This window comes from Triticum urartu, chromosome 7A, assembly GCF_056163025.1.
Source record: "Triticum urartu cultivar PI428250 chromosome 7A, HENAU_Tu73, whole genome shotgun sequence".
Lineage (NCBI taxonomy): Eukaryota > Viridiplantae > Streptophyta > Magnoliopsida > Poales > Poaceae > Triticum > Triticum urartu.
In genome coordinates, this window is record NC_141879.1 from 23,125,067 (window position 1) to 23,142,866 (window position 17,800).

The following is a 17,800-nucleotide window of genomic DNA, read 5'->3' on the forward strand; positions in this document are numbered from 1 at the left end:
TTACGTACTTACTAGTTATTCTTAAAGTGTGTTTCAAACCCAATGCCTGATAGTCATTGTTTTCTTGATATTTCAGTTTATATATGTAAATTACAAAGAATTATGCATCACAATTTCACCAAATTATGCAATTAATACTCAATAATATTGTGTAAATGCATTGTCTTATATATAAGAGAGAAGAGATGATCTCCAAACATTAATGGCAACTTGTACGGGCAACACAATGCCAAACTCCGTACATGAGCTCTCAAAAGAAAAATATCAGTCAAAACTTGTTTAGTCAATCATCCTGAAAATGTTGCATAGCAACCGCGATGCCTACACTACTACATTTACTTGGGCTTTACTTCATGGTTGCTGAAAAATATCATACCTAACTTGAAAAAAATAAGGACTACGACGAATCATATCATTTAGATCTTTACATAATATAAATACACAATTGTATCGAACCAACAACTTTCAACCATGCACATCATGACGTTTGGTGTGTGTATGTGTGCATATATACCGCCACCATCGTGACTCAAGCAGTCGCACCTAGTTATAGTAGTTGGAACACTCTTCCATCACATTCGGATTTACGAAATGTGAAGATGAAACATGATCTAGTCTTTGAGAGATGGTAGATGAACATAATACATATAATGTAAAAGCTATGTTAGGGAATAAGAGACACCAGAAAAAGAAGGGCCATTGCTATAGGGACCATTCATCGAGTTGGTTCTAGAAGTGTGAGTCATACAACTTAGGGCCCGTTCGTATCCTCTCCACAAGCCAGCTTCCCAGAATACCTATGTGAATCGATCCTGAACGCTCCAGCTTCGAGGGTCCAGCTTCGCGGAGACGAGGATCCGACCCATGCAATTTTTGCGGAGACGAGAAGCGGCGGTTGGCCAGCTTCGCTAAAACGAGAAGCGGGAGTTCGATGTAATTACAAGGGAATGCCACCGCTAAGTTGCATACCGGTTCGTTGCGCCTCCCGATTTCTTTTCTCCCGAGCCCTGTGGCCTGTGGGAACCAGCAAGTAGACGTGGGCGCAACAGGGTCATCCACATCCTTCACTCCGAATTGGGCCTGCAGCCCATGTCACCATATGTACTCCCTAATAGCCCATGTCCACACCCTTTCATTCTAAACAACCCTGTAGCCCAGCGCCAGCGCATGAGAAGCTGGCTAGAGCCTCCCGAACGCACGTAGCTCCTCGCGGAAGCTGGAAGCTGGCGCACGAAGCTGGAAGGATTTCCTGAACCTGGAGAGCTTTAGAACGGGGCCTTAGTTTACAACAAAATCGATTATGGTGACATACAACTGATCAGCGAGGTATATAATATTCTCAAGTCTGTTGGTAAGCTCACCAACTTGATGATGCTGAAAGTCTACGTTGGGTGGAACAATGGTGACGTCCTGAGTTTGTTGGTCGAGATCACCATTGATATAGCTGGCATAAGTCGTAGATGTAACATCTTTTATCTATCAATTTGACTTGCTACAAATCAATTAATTTGGAACAGAGAAAGTATCTGAGATATTCCCTTAGCCTATATATGAAGTGCAAATGTATTTTCAACTCGAACTGTTGTAAAAAAACCCTGAAGATTTGCCAGTTCCAGAAAAAACCCGAAGAACCGCCAGGGAACCGCTCCGCAGAGTACGGAAACTGAGCTCGAAGGCTGATTTTGCATGATCCGCTTCCGCTTGGGTGTCGGTTTAATTTCCTTCTCCGCTGGCGCGCGTCAGCTCGACAGTGGAATGGCGATGGCGGTGATGGAGGATGAGGAGGAGCCGTGCAGGATCTCGCACGCCTTCGACCGCGCCGCGCGCCGAGACCCTACCCTACTCGTTGTCTACGCGAGCGACGGCGAGCACCGCTTCACCTGCGGCGACTTCCTATCCGCCATCTCCCCGCTCTCCAACCGCACCGCCGCCGCGTTTCCTCACCCTTCCACCGGCCACCGCGGTGACGACGGATCCCTAGGTGCGTGCATGAGATACAATGCGCTCGCCTGACATTTGTTGTCCTCTATAATTTCGCCCCCCCCCCCCCCCCCCCGCCTATCTGACTCTGAATTTGGAACCCTATGCTGCTTGGATAGACAATGCCTATACCATTTATTTGGGCTTTACTCCATGGTTGCTGAAAAATATCATGTCTAACTTGAAAAAATAAGGACGATGACAAAACATATCATTTAGACCTTTACATAATATAAAGACACAATTGTACCGAGCCAACAACTTCCAACGGTGAACATCATGACGTTTGGTGTGTGTGTGTGCGCGCGCGCGCGCGGGCACGTGTGCGTGCGCATATATACCGCCCCGTCGCGACTCAAGCAGTGACATCTAGTTCTACTAGTTGGAACACTCTTCCATCACATTCGGATTTGTGAAAGGTGAAGATGAAAGAGGAGCTAGTCTTTGAGAGATGGTAGATGAACATAAATATAATATAAAAGTTCTATCAGGGAATAAGAGACACCAGGAAAAGGAGGGGCATTTATGTATGTATCATGCACCAAGTTGGTTCTAGAGGTGTGAGTGCCAGAGGTTCTACAAGTGCAAGTTCTACAGCCGGTCCAAGATGGTTTACAACAAAATCGACTGCGTTGATATGCAACTGATCGGCGAGGTATATAATGTTCACAAGCCTGTAGATAAGATCACCAACATGAACTGCTGAAGGTCTATTTTAGATGGAACAAGATGTCATCAGTTTGTTGGTCAAATCACCATCAATATAGTTGGCACCGGACTTAGGTTTAGCATCTTTTATCCGTCCATTTAGACTTGGTATAAATCTTAATTTGGAACATAAAAGGTATAGGCATTGAATTTAGGTTTGGTTTGGAAACCAATTTACAGAGAAATGCTTCTTTTACTATCGTGTGCTAGGTCTTCTGAATCGCTTTTTGTGGATGCAAAGAAGGAATCCTTTGTGTTCGGACGATGTGTTGTTGTTTAAGACATCTGTCAGCTTTGTTGACCATCTTCAGGAATTTCTTTCTGCTGTGTTGAATTTTCGACTCGAACCATGTGTAAATGCCCTTCGCCTATAGGAGTATACAAAGTGTAAATGTATTTTCGACTCGAACCATGTAACAAACTGAAGATTTGCCGGTTCAAGAAAAACAAAATTGAAGATTTGCGCTTCTCAGCGTTGGGGAAACGGCTCCGCACAGTACACAAACTGAGCTCGAAGGCGGATTTTGCACTATCCGCTTCCGCTAGGGTGTCGGTTTAATTTCCTTCTCCGCTGGCGCGCGCCGAGCTCGGCGGCGGAATGGCGGCGGCGGCGGCGGAGGAGGAGCCGTGCTGCATCTCCCACGCCTTCGACCGCGCCGCGCGCGGGGACCCAGCCCGACTCGCTGTCGTCCACTCGGGCGACGGCGGGCGCCGCTTCGCCTGCGGCGACCTCCTATTCGCCGTCTCCTCGCTCTCCCGCCGCATCGCCGCCGCGCTTCCTCGCCCTTCCACCGACCATCCCGGCGACGACGAGTCCCCAGGTGCGTGTGTGAGCTGCGATGCACTCGGCTGATTTGTTGTCTGCTGTAATTTCGCCCCCAACCCCCTCCCCCCGCCTATCTGACCCTGAATTTGGAACCCTAGGCTGCTCGGATCGACAGAGGGGAGGCGCGGGCGCGACGCCTAGGGTCGTTGGGGTGTACGCCTGGCCGTCTGTGGAGTACGTCGCGGCCGTCCTCGCCGTGCTTAGGTGCGGGGAGGCGTTCCTGCCGCTGGACCCATCCTGGCCCGAGGATAGGGTCCGGTCAGCTGTCTCTGCTTCTAATGCGGTGCTAGTCGTATCGGCAGGGGTTTCGCATGAAGACGATGTTCTTAAGGGCAGCTCTTGCCCTGTTCTGCGATTCAATGGTGACATCCGATGTCGGCAAGGGTCCGATGATGTAGAGGCTGGGGTAGGTGGAGATGAACTTGTTTGGCCTTGCGAGCGCAAGAGGCCGCGGGGGTTCTGCTATGTGATGTTCACGTCCGGTTCTACTGGAAGACCCAAAGGTGTTTGTGGAACAGAGAAAGGTAAACATTCATACTGTTGTGAAATTACTTATGTCATCAGCGTTGCTCTGCTTCTGAATGACAACGGAATTGATTGGCATGTTTCTAGATGCTAGCCTCTTGGTAGACTTCTAGGTTACTATACTAGGCGGTTCCGATTGAATTTTAGGTTTGGTTGAGAAACCAAGTTACTGAGAAATGCTTCTTTTACTATCATGGGCTAGGTCTTCTGAATCGCTTTTTGTGGATGCAAAGAAGGAATCCTTTGTGTTTGGATGATGTGTTGTTGTTTAAGACATCTGTCAGCTTTGTCGACCATCTTCAGGAGTTTCTTTCTGCTGTGTTGACTAGCACAACACTGGTCATTCCCCCCATTGATTGGAGAGCTAATCCAACATCGTTGGCCAACTTGATTAAGGTTTCTTGGCTTTCACACGTGTGTTTGTCATTGTTCTAGTGAAAATACTTCCATGTGTTTGGTTTCCTTATCCAGTTAGTTTTTTTCTTTGCAAAAGGTATCTTGTCAAAATCTCCAAAGCTTATTACTTGAATAATATTGCTTAGGAATCTGAGAAATAAAACTGCATTTCGAGTATTCGGTTTCATGTTGTGGAATTATCATTTAACACTGAGAAAATAGGATAAAAGTGAGGATGCTGTTTTGTTGGCATGCTTGCTTCCATTCAACTTGCATAATTTAGACAGTCAGGGTTTCTGACTTCCCAACTCAAGTCATATGTTCATGTATGCCCAAATGTGGGTAGCTTCTAATGTATGTTAGCATAAGATTTCGTTTCTCACTATCATTGGCAGAGATATTATGGTAGCAAACAGTATTTATTGTTTGCTGCCGTTGTGATCAAGGGATAGTCTGACGCTGTTTCCTGTTCAACTTGAATAGATGCTTGACAAAACAATAGCTCCTACTCCTAGAATGCTATTCCTGATTTTCTTGGTTCATCGTTACCTTACTCCCTTGTTCTTTTTGGTATGACATACATTGCGCTTGCATTTGGCTCATGTTGCCGCAGGCATATCGTATATCAAGGATGACTATAGTTCCGTCGCTGATGGAGATAATACTACCCACCCTGGAGAAAAATATTTCATGTGGATATAACTCTCTTAAGATCTTGGTATTTAGTGGGGAGATTCTGTCATTAGTGCTTTGGAAGAGAGTTCGTGAAATTCTGCCAGAGACTACTATCATAAATTTGTATGGAACAACAGAGGTGAGAAAGTTACCCACCAAATATTTTCTTTTTTCTTTCAGAGGAGATCAAGTCTATTTTCTCTCTCTGATACATTCTTACTCTTACCTATTGCTTTCACTAGACAATGCCAGTGCTAATCAACACTACTTTGGCCAGCCGGCTGAATTTTCCCAACTTGGCTATTAATAAAAAGGATGTTTAAATATTTTCATTGCATTCACATAATTGAGTTATCGGTGCCATCTTTATGCAGATAAGTTTAAAACCTTCTAAAAATGTCATACAGAATTAGGCTTGAGACAGGGAGTTCTTTGCTCCTGCTATGGATGTACATTTCCTCCCCAAGAATTAGGCTCGTGACAGGGAGTGCTTTGCTCCTGCCATTGGTACATCATTTACTAACCACAGTTTTACTGCTATCTATTAAATGTAAATTTAGGGGAATCATTGTAATGAGTTGGTATGCCATAATAAGGACTAAGTGCTCGAGTTCCCTACTACCTCTTACGCCCGGAGATGAACTTTAAAACTGAATCTCTGTCCCTTTTTCATCCTGAGATGTTAAATTGGTCTGGAATTACGACACAGAAGAGATACATAGAGTGTTGCAATCTGAGCAACATGTTAAATAGAAGAACAGAAATGGCAGACTTCTGTCCCTAATATCCATCAATCTATGAGCTCAGTTGCATCATTGTTTCATCTCACTGGGAGCTTGAAATTACTGTTGTTTCTTTTGTGCTATCTTTTGTTCAGTTTACTCCACACAGGGACTGGTTGAAATTAAAGTGTTGGTGTTTATTATGTATCTTTATTCAAAATTTGTACTTGTGTTTCAGGTTTCTGGTGATTGTACATTCTTTGATTGCAAAGATCTCCCTGCAATTTTAGAGTGTGAAGAAATAACCAGTGTACCGATTGGATTTCCTATTGCAAATTGTGAAGTTTTTCTTGTGACGCATGCTGGGATGGCAGATGAAGGTGAAATTTGTGTCAGTGGAGCATGTTTATTCAATGGTTATTTAGCTGACTTTCTGAGGAGTAATCACACTGAAGGCAGTGAAAGTTCAACATACTACAAAACAGGTGATTATGCTCGACGGCTGAAGGCTGGTGAACTTGTTTTCCTTGGGAGAAAGGACCGTACAGTAAAAAATTATGGGCAGCGTTATTCACTAGAAGAGGTAGAATCCATCTTAAAGGAACATCCTGCTGTCAGTGATGCTGCAGTTACTTTCCAAAGTAAAGGGTCTCCAGATTATAATGCATACCTGGTGTTTAAGAATAAGGATGAAATTGTGAAAGACAGCCTGCAGTATAGAGAAGTAAATTCTTCTCAAGATATCATGGCATCAATTCGAAGTTGGCTCATCAAGAAGGTTCCACCAGCTATGATTCCAAGCTTCTTTCTCCACGTGAAGTCCTTACCTTTGACTTCTTCAGGAAAGGTTGACTATGTCAAGTTATCAAGTTTGGAGTGTGCATTGGAACCATGTGGAATTGAGCAAATTAAGTCTGGAAGTGGTCCAATTAATCCATATTTACAAGTTATTAAAAAGGTTTGTTCTTAATTCTAAGTGTTGTCCCTTGTTTTTGGTTTTTTGCCTGAAAACTTGTTTCCTTTTAATCTGGCATTTATGTTTTTTCCTTCTTTCAGTTTTTATTTATTTTTGGATAGTGTCCATTCATGTTCATGTTGTACTGACGCCGTCTCTATCTACAATAGGCATTTTGTGACGCCCTGCTTGTTGATGAAGTTTCCGAGTTTGATGATTTTTTCACCTTGGGTGGTAACTCAATTTCTGCAGCCCATGCAGCCCACAAGTTGGAGATTGACATGAGACTGCTTTATATCTATCCAACCCCTTCTAAGCTTTTGCACGCTTTAGTTGTGGAGCATAGTAATTTGGTTTCTCCTACTGATGAGCCTCAGCCTAAGAAGGGCCTGAACGTATCTACAAGCATACATGGACTATTTGACCCGATTGCTGCAAATGCGGATGATAGTTATCATGGAGGCAAGGCACGGATAAATGGAAAGCGCGCACATTATCAAATTGCAGAGAGTTATGGAGATGAAACAGATGGCCAGCTTAACAAATATCCATTCTCTCCTGATGATAGATACCAGGTAAACGGCCTCTACTTGGATACATGCTTGAAGGACAGAAACAGTGTCATAGGGAGTCAGTGGATCCTGAACTTCTGTTTACACAAGAAGTGGTCTATTGGGCGTTGCAACAGATTTATGCATGACGATGAAGGGAAGCTGCAACTTGAAGATGTTTGCTCATATGTTTCATTCAACAAAAGAGGTTATCTTCAGGAACTTTGGAACATTCCTTTGGGTTCATGTGTTGATGCCTCACCTTTGCTTGTCCTGAACAATGGGATGATAAACATATTTATTGGGTCGCATTCACATTTATTTCTCTGCATTGATGGTTCCAAGTGAGTTTTGCTTGCTATTTCTTAGTCATTGTTCTTTTTCTTATTACTTTGAATGCTAAATCCTCGGTCTGGTGCACCACGTATGCTCTCATGCTGTTCTTATTGATTCGGTTAATTTGAATTTGATTCAATGAGATAGCAGTTCCGATCTGACATATGCATACTGAATATTTTTACAATTTACTTCCAATTTATTATGCAGTGGTTCAGTGAGGTGGAGTGTCAAATTGGAAGGACGTGTGGAGTGTTCTGCTACTATTACTGGTGACTTTTCAGAGGTGACCTGACTCTTGAACTAGTTGACATAGCAGCTTGCCAATCATTTTGCGATCTAGCTCATCATTAATCTGCTGGACAGGTTGTGGTCGGATGTTATAAAGGGAAAATTTACTTTCATGATATGTTGACTGGTAAACTATCTTGGACAGTTCAAACAGATGGAGAGGTACAATTGCTGCATTTTTATTTGAAATATCTTTTAAACCTCACTTTGAAATATGGCAGCTGTATTTTCATCCCATCTCTGAGGAACACTAAGAATGACAAGGGACTGATTATTTTGTGTGCTCGACGTAAATAAAACTATGATAGATGTCAGCTTTGGGATGTTTGATTTTCAGAAAATCTTCCTGACTGTATGTTCATGTTGAGTAGGCTATAGTTCTTTAACTGCTGCAAGTGAAATTGTAAAGGGGCCAAATGGCACGCTTAAGTTATGCAAACACCCATGATGATAGCATTTCTAGCATATGGAAGTTGATAATGCAGTTACTAAGTTACACCATGATTATTTTGTTACAGCGTACATGATGGAACATATTAAGCATGTAATGTTTTCGATATTTCATATCCCAAATTAAGAAGCTTCTTTCAGGTAAAAATGCAACCAGTTGTTGACAGGACAAGGAATTTAATATGGTACCATTCCATAATCTTTCTTGTGTTTCTTCATCATAACACTACTACCACTTGTTACAGCTCTCTCTGTATATATCTTTTCTCTCCATTTAGATGAAAGCACATTTGTTATTACGATAATAAAATGTCGTGTTTGCAACTAGAATGAGTGAACCAATGATCTGTCTACTCACTCTTCAATCATACAGAGACACAAGTTTGCACAATAGATGACTGTACTGCTGTTAACCTTTTTTGTTAAATATATGCTGTGTATGGTTGTCAGGTGTGGCTCTTATGATCATCATTTATATGCACTAAATTACAAAGATCGTTGCTGCGCTTACAAAGTATCTTGTGGTGGAAGCATCTATGGTTCTCCTGCTGTGGACATGGTATTTATACTGATTCACAGCATGCATCTGCCTTAAATCTGTGCAAGGGCTCTATTGATCTTGTGTCATCTGGATTGCTTCTTGCAGGCACATGACAGGATCTATGTTGCATGTACGAGTGGCCTTGTAACTGCAATATCCCTTGAGGTGACTTGCGATATATTCCCCGTGATAACTTTAAAGGAGAAAATGTGCATGTTTTTCTTTTCTTTTTATCGTTCTGTGTATTGTTTCCATGGGAATTGTGTGCAGCAAAGCTGGTAATAGAAAGTAAAATAATTAGCAATGACTGAATATCTAGAGTCTTGACTGGTTTCTTTTGGTGGTAGCAGGTTCCATCATTCAGAATAGTTTGGCAATATGAAGCCGGGGCAGCAATTTTCAGTTCTCTTGCCATCGATCATCAAAGTGGAAATGGTAATTCTTAAGCTAGCAATGGGGCATGAGCACAGATGTCTTGCAATATGTCCATGTATGTTTTATGATTAAATTTCCTTGACACAAAAAGAGTTAGGAGGATGCAACGTTAAAGGTAGCAAGAGCCAGTCGATTTTAGGAGTTGGTCCACATCCAGATTTAATTTTTGAAAAATCACCTTTTCACCATTTAGTTAATGCCTACTTTTTCATATGTATTTCAGAAATGTTGAAATTTTTGTGCCTACTTTTTCATATGTATTTCCCAAATGTTGAATTTTTTTAGCGATGCATTTTTTTTCATCCAAGATTTTCAAGTTTCCTTGTAAAATTTGAACCCCGTAAGTTCCTCCCTGGCACGGCAGCATCTGAGCATCAGCCAAAACCATTTATTTTAAACGTGAAACTGATGGGGAGGCCCCAAGAAAATTGTGCAACCGTGCATGTCTCGAGCATAGTTTTGGCTAGCTATGTGGCATATGCTTTAAGGTGCCAAGTTTAATATTATAAAAATCAATTAAACATAACATGTGTATGGACCTCAGCCAATGTGTGGGTTTGATAAGGAATGTACTGGGAATTTGCTATGTACATTCAGTATTTTTCACTTAAGGATGCCAATTTATACTGATTATTAACTTTCATTTTGTAGTTGTTTGTTGCTTGGTGAACGGTCTGGTGATCGCATTGAACTCAAATGGCACTGTTGTCTGGAAGGTGGAATAGCTCTTCTCCCTGTTGTGTTTGTGAAGCTATTGTTGCAAAGTTACAGTTCTGCAACAGAATGATATACAAAGGAATAGTTATTCTTTTAGAGTTGTCTGGTAGACACACCAGACATCTGCTAGACTAAAGCTAACTATCCAGCCTACAGAACTAACTAACATTGAGCGGAATACTCAGAGAACAATTGTAGTTTGTGGATGCCAATTTATGTTTTAGACGCCCTTGTTTTTAAGTCTTGTCGTATCAATATTTTATTTGATTTTATTTTTTGTTATTTAGTATTATTACATACTGTCAATTTTGTTAGTATTATTTAATGTTTTATTGCAGAGCCATAACAAATTTCTTTAAAACCCAGGCAACTGTTGGTGGTCCTATTTTTGCTGGTGCATGTGTGTCATCTGCCCTTCCTTCTCAGGTATGGTCTTTGTTTATCAAAGTCTCGTTTGTCTTATGTAGTTTTATGTTCATATTATTCCACAGTATATTATTTAACTTTGAGAATTCTGAAAAAGGTTATTTCCTCACGAGCTAATTGCTTGAGCTCAACAACAGTTGACAACTTTATGTGGTCCCAATTTGAAGTAAACTGAACCAAACTTTTGCATACATGTCAATGGCAGGTCCTGATACCTTCCCGTGATGGAAGTTTATACTCTTTTGATATTGTAAGTCTTACTGACTGAACTTCCAAATGTCTCTTTTGAGACAACGCAATCTTTTCTACGGGCATTAGTGAGAGAGTAGCATGCTGTATTTTTTACACTTCATTTCTTGAAATACAGTTGATGATCATAGAATCTCTCCCACGGTTGTGTTTACTTATTTTCTGATGTCAATTTAGCAGCTGCGGGTAATTTTCAAGTTCTTTTTGTGTTAAACAATTGAACTTTATTTATTGCATTATTGGTTTACTAGGAGATCTGGCTTATCTTCACATTTAGTACTTAAACATTAATGATTACACCACAGACATCTGGTGATCTTCTTTGGTCATATGATGCCGGCGATCCAATTACTGCATCTGCTTTTGTTGATGAAGTGTTATCATCAACGCCATCTGGAGCATCAGAGAGGTACTCGACATATAGATAGCAAAGTCTTATAGCAAATACTAGGTGTCAAGAAAATGTTATAGCTGTCCTTTATGCAGATTTGCTTGTATCTGCACAAGTTCTGGGAAGGTCCGCGTCCTTGGTATTAGAGCTGATGCTGAGCAAGAGAAAGATGGTTACTCTGTGCAAGAGTTTGCAGCCATGGATCTTCCTGGGGACATCTTCTCGTCACCCTTGATGGTGGGTGGGCGCATCTTTGTTGGATGCAGAGATGATCGGCTACATTGTCTCTCAATCACTAATCCATTTAACTTTAGTGAATAACACGTAATCTAGTTTCCCTTGCTACACCAAGCTGCTCAGCATCGTATCTTCATCCTGCGGTGGTTCAGCAGCAAGAGATGCACAGTACTTAGATATTAGACACATCCAGTCAAACTGTTTTGCTTAGTGGCCAATAGAAGAATTATTGGTGATGTCCCGAGCAGCTTGATGTTTTGAACAATCTACAGAGAAGAAATGCAGAAGATACCGGTGCTTGGGTTTCAAAGGTTGGATTTCCACGCTGTAAATCTTTGGTTAAGTGCTTGATATTCAGTATCACAAGCACATTACAACCTTACTGCAAACCGAGTGTACTGGGTTCAAAAGTGGAAGCAGAGCTATAAACAGCCCTCGCTCCTTCGCTGCGAAAAATACACCTTCAAGCTTGGTTAGCATACTGATAGGTCTCTTTTTATGCAACAGAATTTTAGGTTTTTAGTTAGAATCAGAATTGTTGGTCGAGAGCAACATTTTGAATTTGTACATACGCTGATGTTTCAAGGCAGTGTAGAAATATATGTAATGTACCAAAACCACTCCTGATCAGTGATCAACAACATACAGCTGGTTCCAAGCTCCTCGTTCGAATGTTCTTATATACCGTTGAATTGTTCCAGCATTTCGAAGTTATGAATTTGTGGAAGAACACATGATTGACGGCATAGTCTTGCACCAAGGACACACAATGTTTTGGAGAGGCAGTACGCCATCGACTCTACCATGAGCGGTGATAGGGATGCATCTCCCATCTGTTGCCCACTTCCATGAACATCTTAACGACGCTGTCCTTGGGTTGGAGCCCATCCAGCAGCTGACAGCCTGTTCAAATTTGTGTGCTGATGTTGATCCCAGAGTATTTTTCACTGTGCTGATATCGACTCTTAAGCACGACGATGCTAAAGCTGTTCTCAGCTGCAAGCCATCAGTGTTCAGGAGACTATGAACATGTAGTAATTTGTGAAATGCAATTTTATTTCTGATACCTCCTAAATCTGGATTGGACCGGCTTTTGCGAGACCTAATCCAGTGGACATGTATAAGCCACTAGTCTTCACGAGGCCTCTGCGGCATGTAAGTAATGTGTGAAATGCAATCTGGATTGAACCGGCCATTGCGAAACCTTATCCGATAGAGATTTATAAGCCACTAGTATGTGTTCAGGAGACTACCACATGTAAGTAATGTGTGAAATGCAATTGTTAAGAGAAATATATTCCATTCAGTAGAATGAAAACAAATGAACAATAAACGGTACCATTGTATATGAAAGACAAAAAAAGACACACTTGCTATGGAAATGCCTCCATAGGTGCAGGCCTGGGGTGAATCAATCTCATGCATTCCTCCTATCCAACTTCCAAATGTTGCTAACTAACAAAATAATAGTAATTAGTTACGAGCTTATGTGAACCTTTCGTGGTTCAGTTTGTAGTTACAGAGAAACATAGATTAGCCTATAATTACACACAAACCAAAATATAGTTTGTAGTTACGATTGAGCCGAAGTTACGATTTCATTTATTGACAGCAGGCAAAATTAGAGATTCTTAGAAATCTTTAGAGAAGAACATGCTCCAAATAAGACTCAGCAGCTAGCCATGCATAAAGCTCGTCACCATCACCGACAGAACGAGAGCATGCTAGGGACAACCCACATAGGTTGCACCCTGCTATCACGACCCATGAATATGAAGATGTTTGGATTAAATTTGGAGGTGGGCCCATTTCCCTGTAGTGGCTTTCCCAACTCTAGTGCAACCCAATGTTTAGAGTCATGGTTATAGCAGTATACGCAGTTGCTCCTCCCTCCCCATATCTTTGGGTTCATGCAAGACAATGCCTGACTTCTCTTGTCGGTGCTGATGAATATCGCCCAATTCTCTAGCTTCTCCACCTTCAGCCATAGTGCAGGTGCAGTAGATAAGTCAAGGCGGAAGACTTCGAAGGTTACTCCTGTTACTATAATGGTTCCTCGCAAGGACACCAAGAGAAGCATATCACCGCAAATCACTAGCCATCTATCGGAATGGTGCCATTTCCTAATCATGGTTGACTCCATAACTGGTATTTCCTGTATGCAAATCTGGGGTGTCAACTGCACTTTGAAGAGTTTGAGATTGGAATCGATGCCAAAAACACGCCCTTTGAAGACCACTATTTGCTTGATTGGTCCATCGTCAGGAGAACGTCCCACCCAATATTGACTACCAACACGCCAAAACAAATTGCGCGATCCGATATCAACAACGATATGTGAGTTAGGTGATGCTAGAGGAGCAGTGAGGGCAGCATAGAAGATCCCGATGTCCTTAATGATCGGTAGTTTTGGGGATGAGACACTAGCACCTGTGAACACGTCAACAACGAGGCATGATTTATCTCTTGAGAAAATGAGATGACCATAGGAAGCACCACTGAAGCGAAACCCTTTTAGAGGACTTGGTGGGGTATTGTTTTCACCAAAAATACTATGTAAGGGAATCTGGCAGCACTGGTAGGTGTCTTGGTTTGCTATATTAGTGGCATGGCATGGCCGTGTTCGTACCAGCTTGTTGATCATGGGAGGATGACGTGGAAAGCACATAGGGACATCAGGCCGGAGAAGGAGAGGTGGGAGGAGTGACACCAAGGTGGAGAAAGCGGCATGCCAAGAGCGACAGGTAGCAGAAAAGGCAACAAGATCGGAGAACGAGACCAGGCCCAGCCGAGCAATGATAGAGTACAGCAGACCCTCCGGGAGGTCTGGCCACCCTCGCAATCTGTACATGGTGGCGGTGACAAAAATGTAACATGCCTTTTCCTCGCAGGTAATTGCAGTTTCCCTGCAACAGATCACCAAAGAAAGGCATGTTTTAGAAGAAAGGACCGAATAACAGAAAAGTAACAGAGTGACCAGTACAAGATCTCGATATGCTAGTTGTAATAGGCACAGAGTCATGTCAATTAAAACATATTACAAAATCCCAGTGACGCGATAAACTGGCAAGATTCGAGAACATTGGATTTCCGTCTAATACGTTGCTGCTAATTAATGTGTCCTAGATAACAACAATAACCAAACACAGTAATACTTCTGAAACTACCTCCTCCAGCCTCCCCTGCAGCCTAAACCTTCGAACACTCCATGAACTCGGACGAATCGCCTACTGATGTCGTACTAGCACTGGTGAAACAAGGCCCGGACAAACGCATTCGGGGGGCTGCACTTTAGTACGGCTGTGGTGGCACGAAAGGAACAAAATGAACGCAGAGGGTCGATTGCGAACTCAGTGGAGATACACAGTAAATTATTCAGGAATTGATGCGCCAAGGCTTCACACGGAAGAGATCCGAGCACTGTTGCTGTGGCCAGCGATTTAGCTGGACAGCATGTTTGATGGATTGTCTCGGAATCGTTCTATCTCCGGGAAAAAGAAGGTAAGAATTAATCAATCGCCATTGGTGATCTGATCTCTTCCAAATCAGAAAGGACAACACACCCAGGATAATATGATATGGAATAACCTCGAAACAGGCTTTCGCCCCGCTTTATATATAAAGCACCAACCATATACAAAAGTACACGGCTGAACGATACAAGATTGTGAGGTAACCCTCTTACAAAGCCGATCCCACGATAAACGGGAAACGCAGACCGCAGGAGCATACGAGACCGAAAGATAACACAGGAAGACCTAAGAACACCGCCACACTACATGATGAGGTAACCCTCTTGAAAATCAGAAAGGACAACACACCCTGGATAATATGATACGGAATAACAATAATGGTGCTGCTTGCCGCTTGGTGTTTCTTTTCCTAATACTGCTAGCTTACTATGGTTCTTGCATGCACCGGTGAGGAGGGCTCCCAAGTATGCACCGGTGATGAGTCATGAGATAAGCCATGGAAGTTAGGATTCGGTTGACCTAGCTAGGGAGGGTGTATATGTATGTATACCTGACGGACGGCGAGTGGAAACAGAGGATATGGCGACGGCGAAGATTGCAGCGGAGACGGAGACGGCGACGGCGACGGAGACGGCGAATATTGCAGCGGAGACCTCCGGCTCCGGCGGTTGATTTCGACTTCGCTGTATACCTACCGGACGACGGCAACCGAGAATAGTTATCAAGGTGGGCTGGGCTGGGCTGGACCGTCCACGTGCCCGAACCTGGCTAAAACACCCACGCAGGCTACGCGGGCTGCAGCACGATTGGCTTAACCGGTCGCCCACGCTCTGGCTCGGCTTCTTTTTCTTTCGCTCTCGCTTTTGTGGGAGCAACTAGTTAACGAGCGCTTCTTTCAGAGTCTCGCAACGATCAGCGTCACTTGACGCGCTCTCAGCCATTCATCACGTGTCATGCTCTAGACGCTTCCTTTGAATTTTGTTTTTTTATTTTTCCGCACACGTTTTCGGCTTTTTAAACGGTTTCTTTTCGGGTTTTTTGACGTTTCTTAGCTTTCCGGTTTTTTGCACGAAAAAACGTGCTTTTTCTTTGCGAAAGTCACGGTTTTTCTTCCACGAGAGGCATGGTTGTGCTTTATCGAGAGTCACGGCCGTGCCTTTTGGAAACGAAAAAAAACGCGTTTTCTGTTTTTTTCTTTCGCGAGAGTCACGGTTTTGCTTCCGCGAGAGGCACGGTTGTGCTTTCGCGAGAGTCACGGCCGTGCCTCTCGGAAAGGGAAAAACAAAACACGTTTCCTGTTTTTTTTCTTCGTGAGAGTCACAGTTTTGCTTCCGCGAGAGGCACGGTTGTGCTTAAGCGAAAGTCACGGCCATGCCTCTCGGAAAGGGAAAAAAATAGGCGTTTTCTGTTTTTTTTCTTTCGCGAGAGTCATGGTTTTGCTTTCGCGAGAGGCACGGTTGTGCTTTCGCGAGAGTCACGGCCGTGCCTCTCGGAAACGAAAAAAAAACGCGTTTTCTGTTTTATTTTTCCTTCCACGAGAGTCACGGTTTTGCTTCCACGAGAGGCACGGTTGTGATTTCGCGAGAGACACGGGCGTGCCTCTTTCGGAAAGGAAAAAAAAACCGTGCTCCCGGTTCGGTTTTTTTCGCCCGGTTTTTTTTCGTCCGATTTTTTCGTGAAAAAAATTCGTCAAAACCTATCAACATGGGATCTAGTTTTTAAGATCTCGACGCGAGGAATCCAATGGTGAAAACGGTTCGAGATTTGGACGCACGGTTTAAGAGATAAAACGTTTTGAATAAACGGATCTACGAAAAAAAGGGAAAACTTCCAGGTTGCGACAAGTGGCGCGTTGCATGTGCGCCACTTATCGCAACCTGAGAAAGTGGAGTGTTCTTTGCAACGAGTACTTCTTAATTAGTGATTTCGCGCTTTTCTTGCTGCTAGGGATGGCACCCGCAGGGTATGGCCGTATGGGTACGGGTGGAGCTACCCCATACCCTTACCTGTCCACCCTGAACTTACCCATCACCCATACCCATACCCATCAAGGGTATAATTTTTTCCCATACCCGTCACCCACCAAGGTATATAATCATAAATTATTAATAGCAACACATTTTAAACAACAATGTACAACAACATATTGTAACAACAACACATTCTTATAAACAAAAATACTTGCATATAAAGTGACACATAAAATGTTAAACAACAACACATAATCATAAATAACAACACATAGGCATACACTTTAAGTTCACAAAATCATGATAAATTATAGAGATAATTTGACTACACATTAGAGTTTCTACCTGCGCGATTAGGAGGAAAAATAATAATACATTGGGATATTAACGGAAACCCACTTGTCAACATTTTAGATGGGTACATGGGTACGCGGGCATGGGTTATATGATCCCATACCCGTACCCTCTCTACCCGATGGGTATGATATTTTCCCATTTAAGTACCCATGAGTAAATTTTTGTCCCATACCCTTACCCTAATAGGGTTTCTACCCGCAGGGTACATGGGTACATACTTGCTGCTGGCTCATGGGAAAAAAAAGCCAGCTACCGGTTTTTTCTTTTCTTTGAGATGCCAGTTCTTCTTCTTAATTTTCAAAAATGACGAAATAAAAAATATTGGTGTATTTTTTCATGAATTCCTCAAAATATTCGCTAATTTCAAAATATTAATAAGTTAGAAAATTTTTCCCACATATAAAAAATATTCATGAACTTCAAAAATTCGAATAATTTTTAAAAATGTTCAAGAATTTATAAAATATTTTTAAATATTCAATAATTATAAAATTTTCATGAATTTTATGAACATTCATAATTCTAAAAATGGCCATGAATTTTAAAAATACTCACTGTTTAAAAAAGTCATATAATTAAAAAAGAAAGA

The 17,800-nt window shown here is 42.3% G+C and overlaps 2 protein-coding genes across 3 annotated transcripts; one reads left to right on the plus strand and one right to left on the minus strand.

Moving 5' to 3' along the window:
• The first annotated feature begins 3,206 nt into the window (after nucleotides 1-3,206).
• Nucleotides 3,207-12,069, plus strand: LOC125519482 (AMP-dependent synthetase and ligase family protein). 2 transcript variants are annotated; one of them, XM_048684273.2, is made up of 17 exons: nucleotides 3,208-3,509; nucleotides 3,613-4,038; nucleotides 4,242-4,435; nucleotides 5,049-5,249; nucleotides 6,071-6,790; nucleotides 6,958-7,682; nucleotides 7,885-7,960; nucleotides 8,041-8,127; nucleotides 8,557-8,600; nucleotides 8,866-8,974; nucleotides 9,062-9,121; nucleotides 9,307-9,391; nucleotides 10,043-10,107; nucleotides 10,475-10,534; nucleotides 10,740-10,784; nucleotides 11,089-11,192; nucleotides 11,270-12,069. In XM_048684273.2, the coding sequence occupies exons 1-17, from the start codon at nucleotides 3,287-3,289 to the stop codon at nucleotides 11,493-11,495; spliced, it is 3,450 nt and encodes a 1,149-aa protein (XP_048540230.2). In that variant the 5' UTR covers nucleotides 3,208-3,286; the 3' UTR covers nucleotides 11,496-12,069. The 2 variants fall into 2 exon arrangements, with proteins under 2 accessions (XP_048540231.2, XP_048540230.2); XM_048684274.2 differs by lacking the exon at nucleotides 10,740-10,784 and having other exon boundaries at nucleotides 3,207-3,509.
• Nucleotides 12,070-12,210: 141 nt separating this feature from the next.
• On the minus strand, nucleotides 12,211-14,600 carry LOC147957127 (uncharacterized). The gene has a single exon (XM_087537559.1). The coding sequence runs from the start codon at nucleotides 14,431-14,433 to the stop codon at nucleotides 13,114-13,116; it is 1,320 nt and encodes a 439-aa protein (XP_087393685.1). The 5' UTR covers nucleotides 14,434-14,600; the 3' UTR covers nucleotides 12,211-13,113.
• Between the last annotated feature and the right edge of the window lie 3,200 nt (nucleotides 14,601-17,800).

Excerpts from the sequence above, each read along its gene's own strand:
- LOC125519482 (XM_048684273.2), top strand. The coding sequence starts at position 3,287 with ATGGCGGCGGCGGCGGCGGAGGAGGAGCCGTGCTGCATCTCCCACGCC. Across the intron at positions 3,510-3,612 it reads CGGCGACGACGAGTCCCCAG|GCTGCTCGGATCGACAGAGG; the intron begins GTGCGTGTGTGA and ends TTGGAACCCTAG. Across the intron at positions 11,193-11,269 it reads CCATCTGGAGCATCAGAGAG|ATTTGCTTGTATCTGCACAA; the intron begins GTACTCGACATA and ends TCCTTTATGCAG.
- LOC147957127 (XM_087537559.1), bottom strand. The coding sequence starts at position 14,433 with ATGACTCTGTGCCTATTACAACTAGCATATCGAGATCTTGTACTGGTC.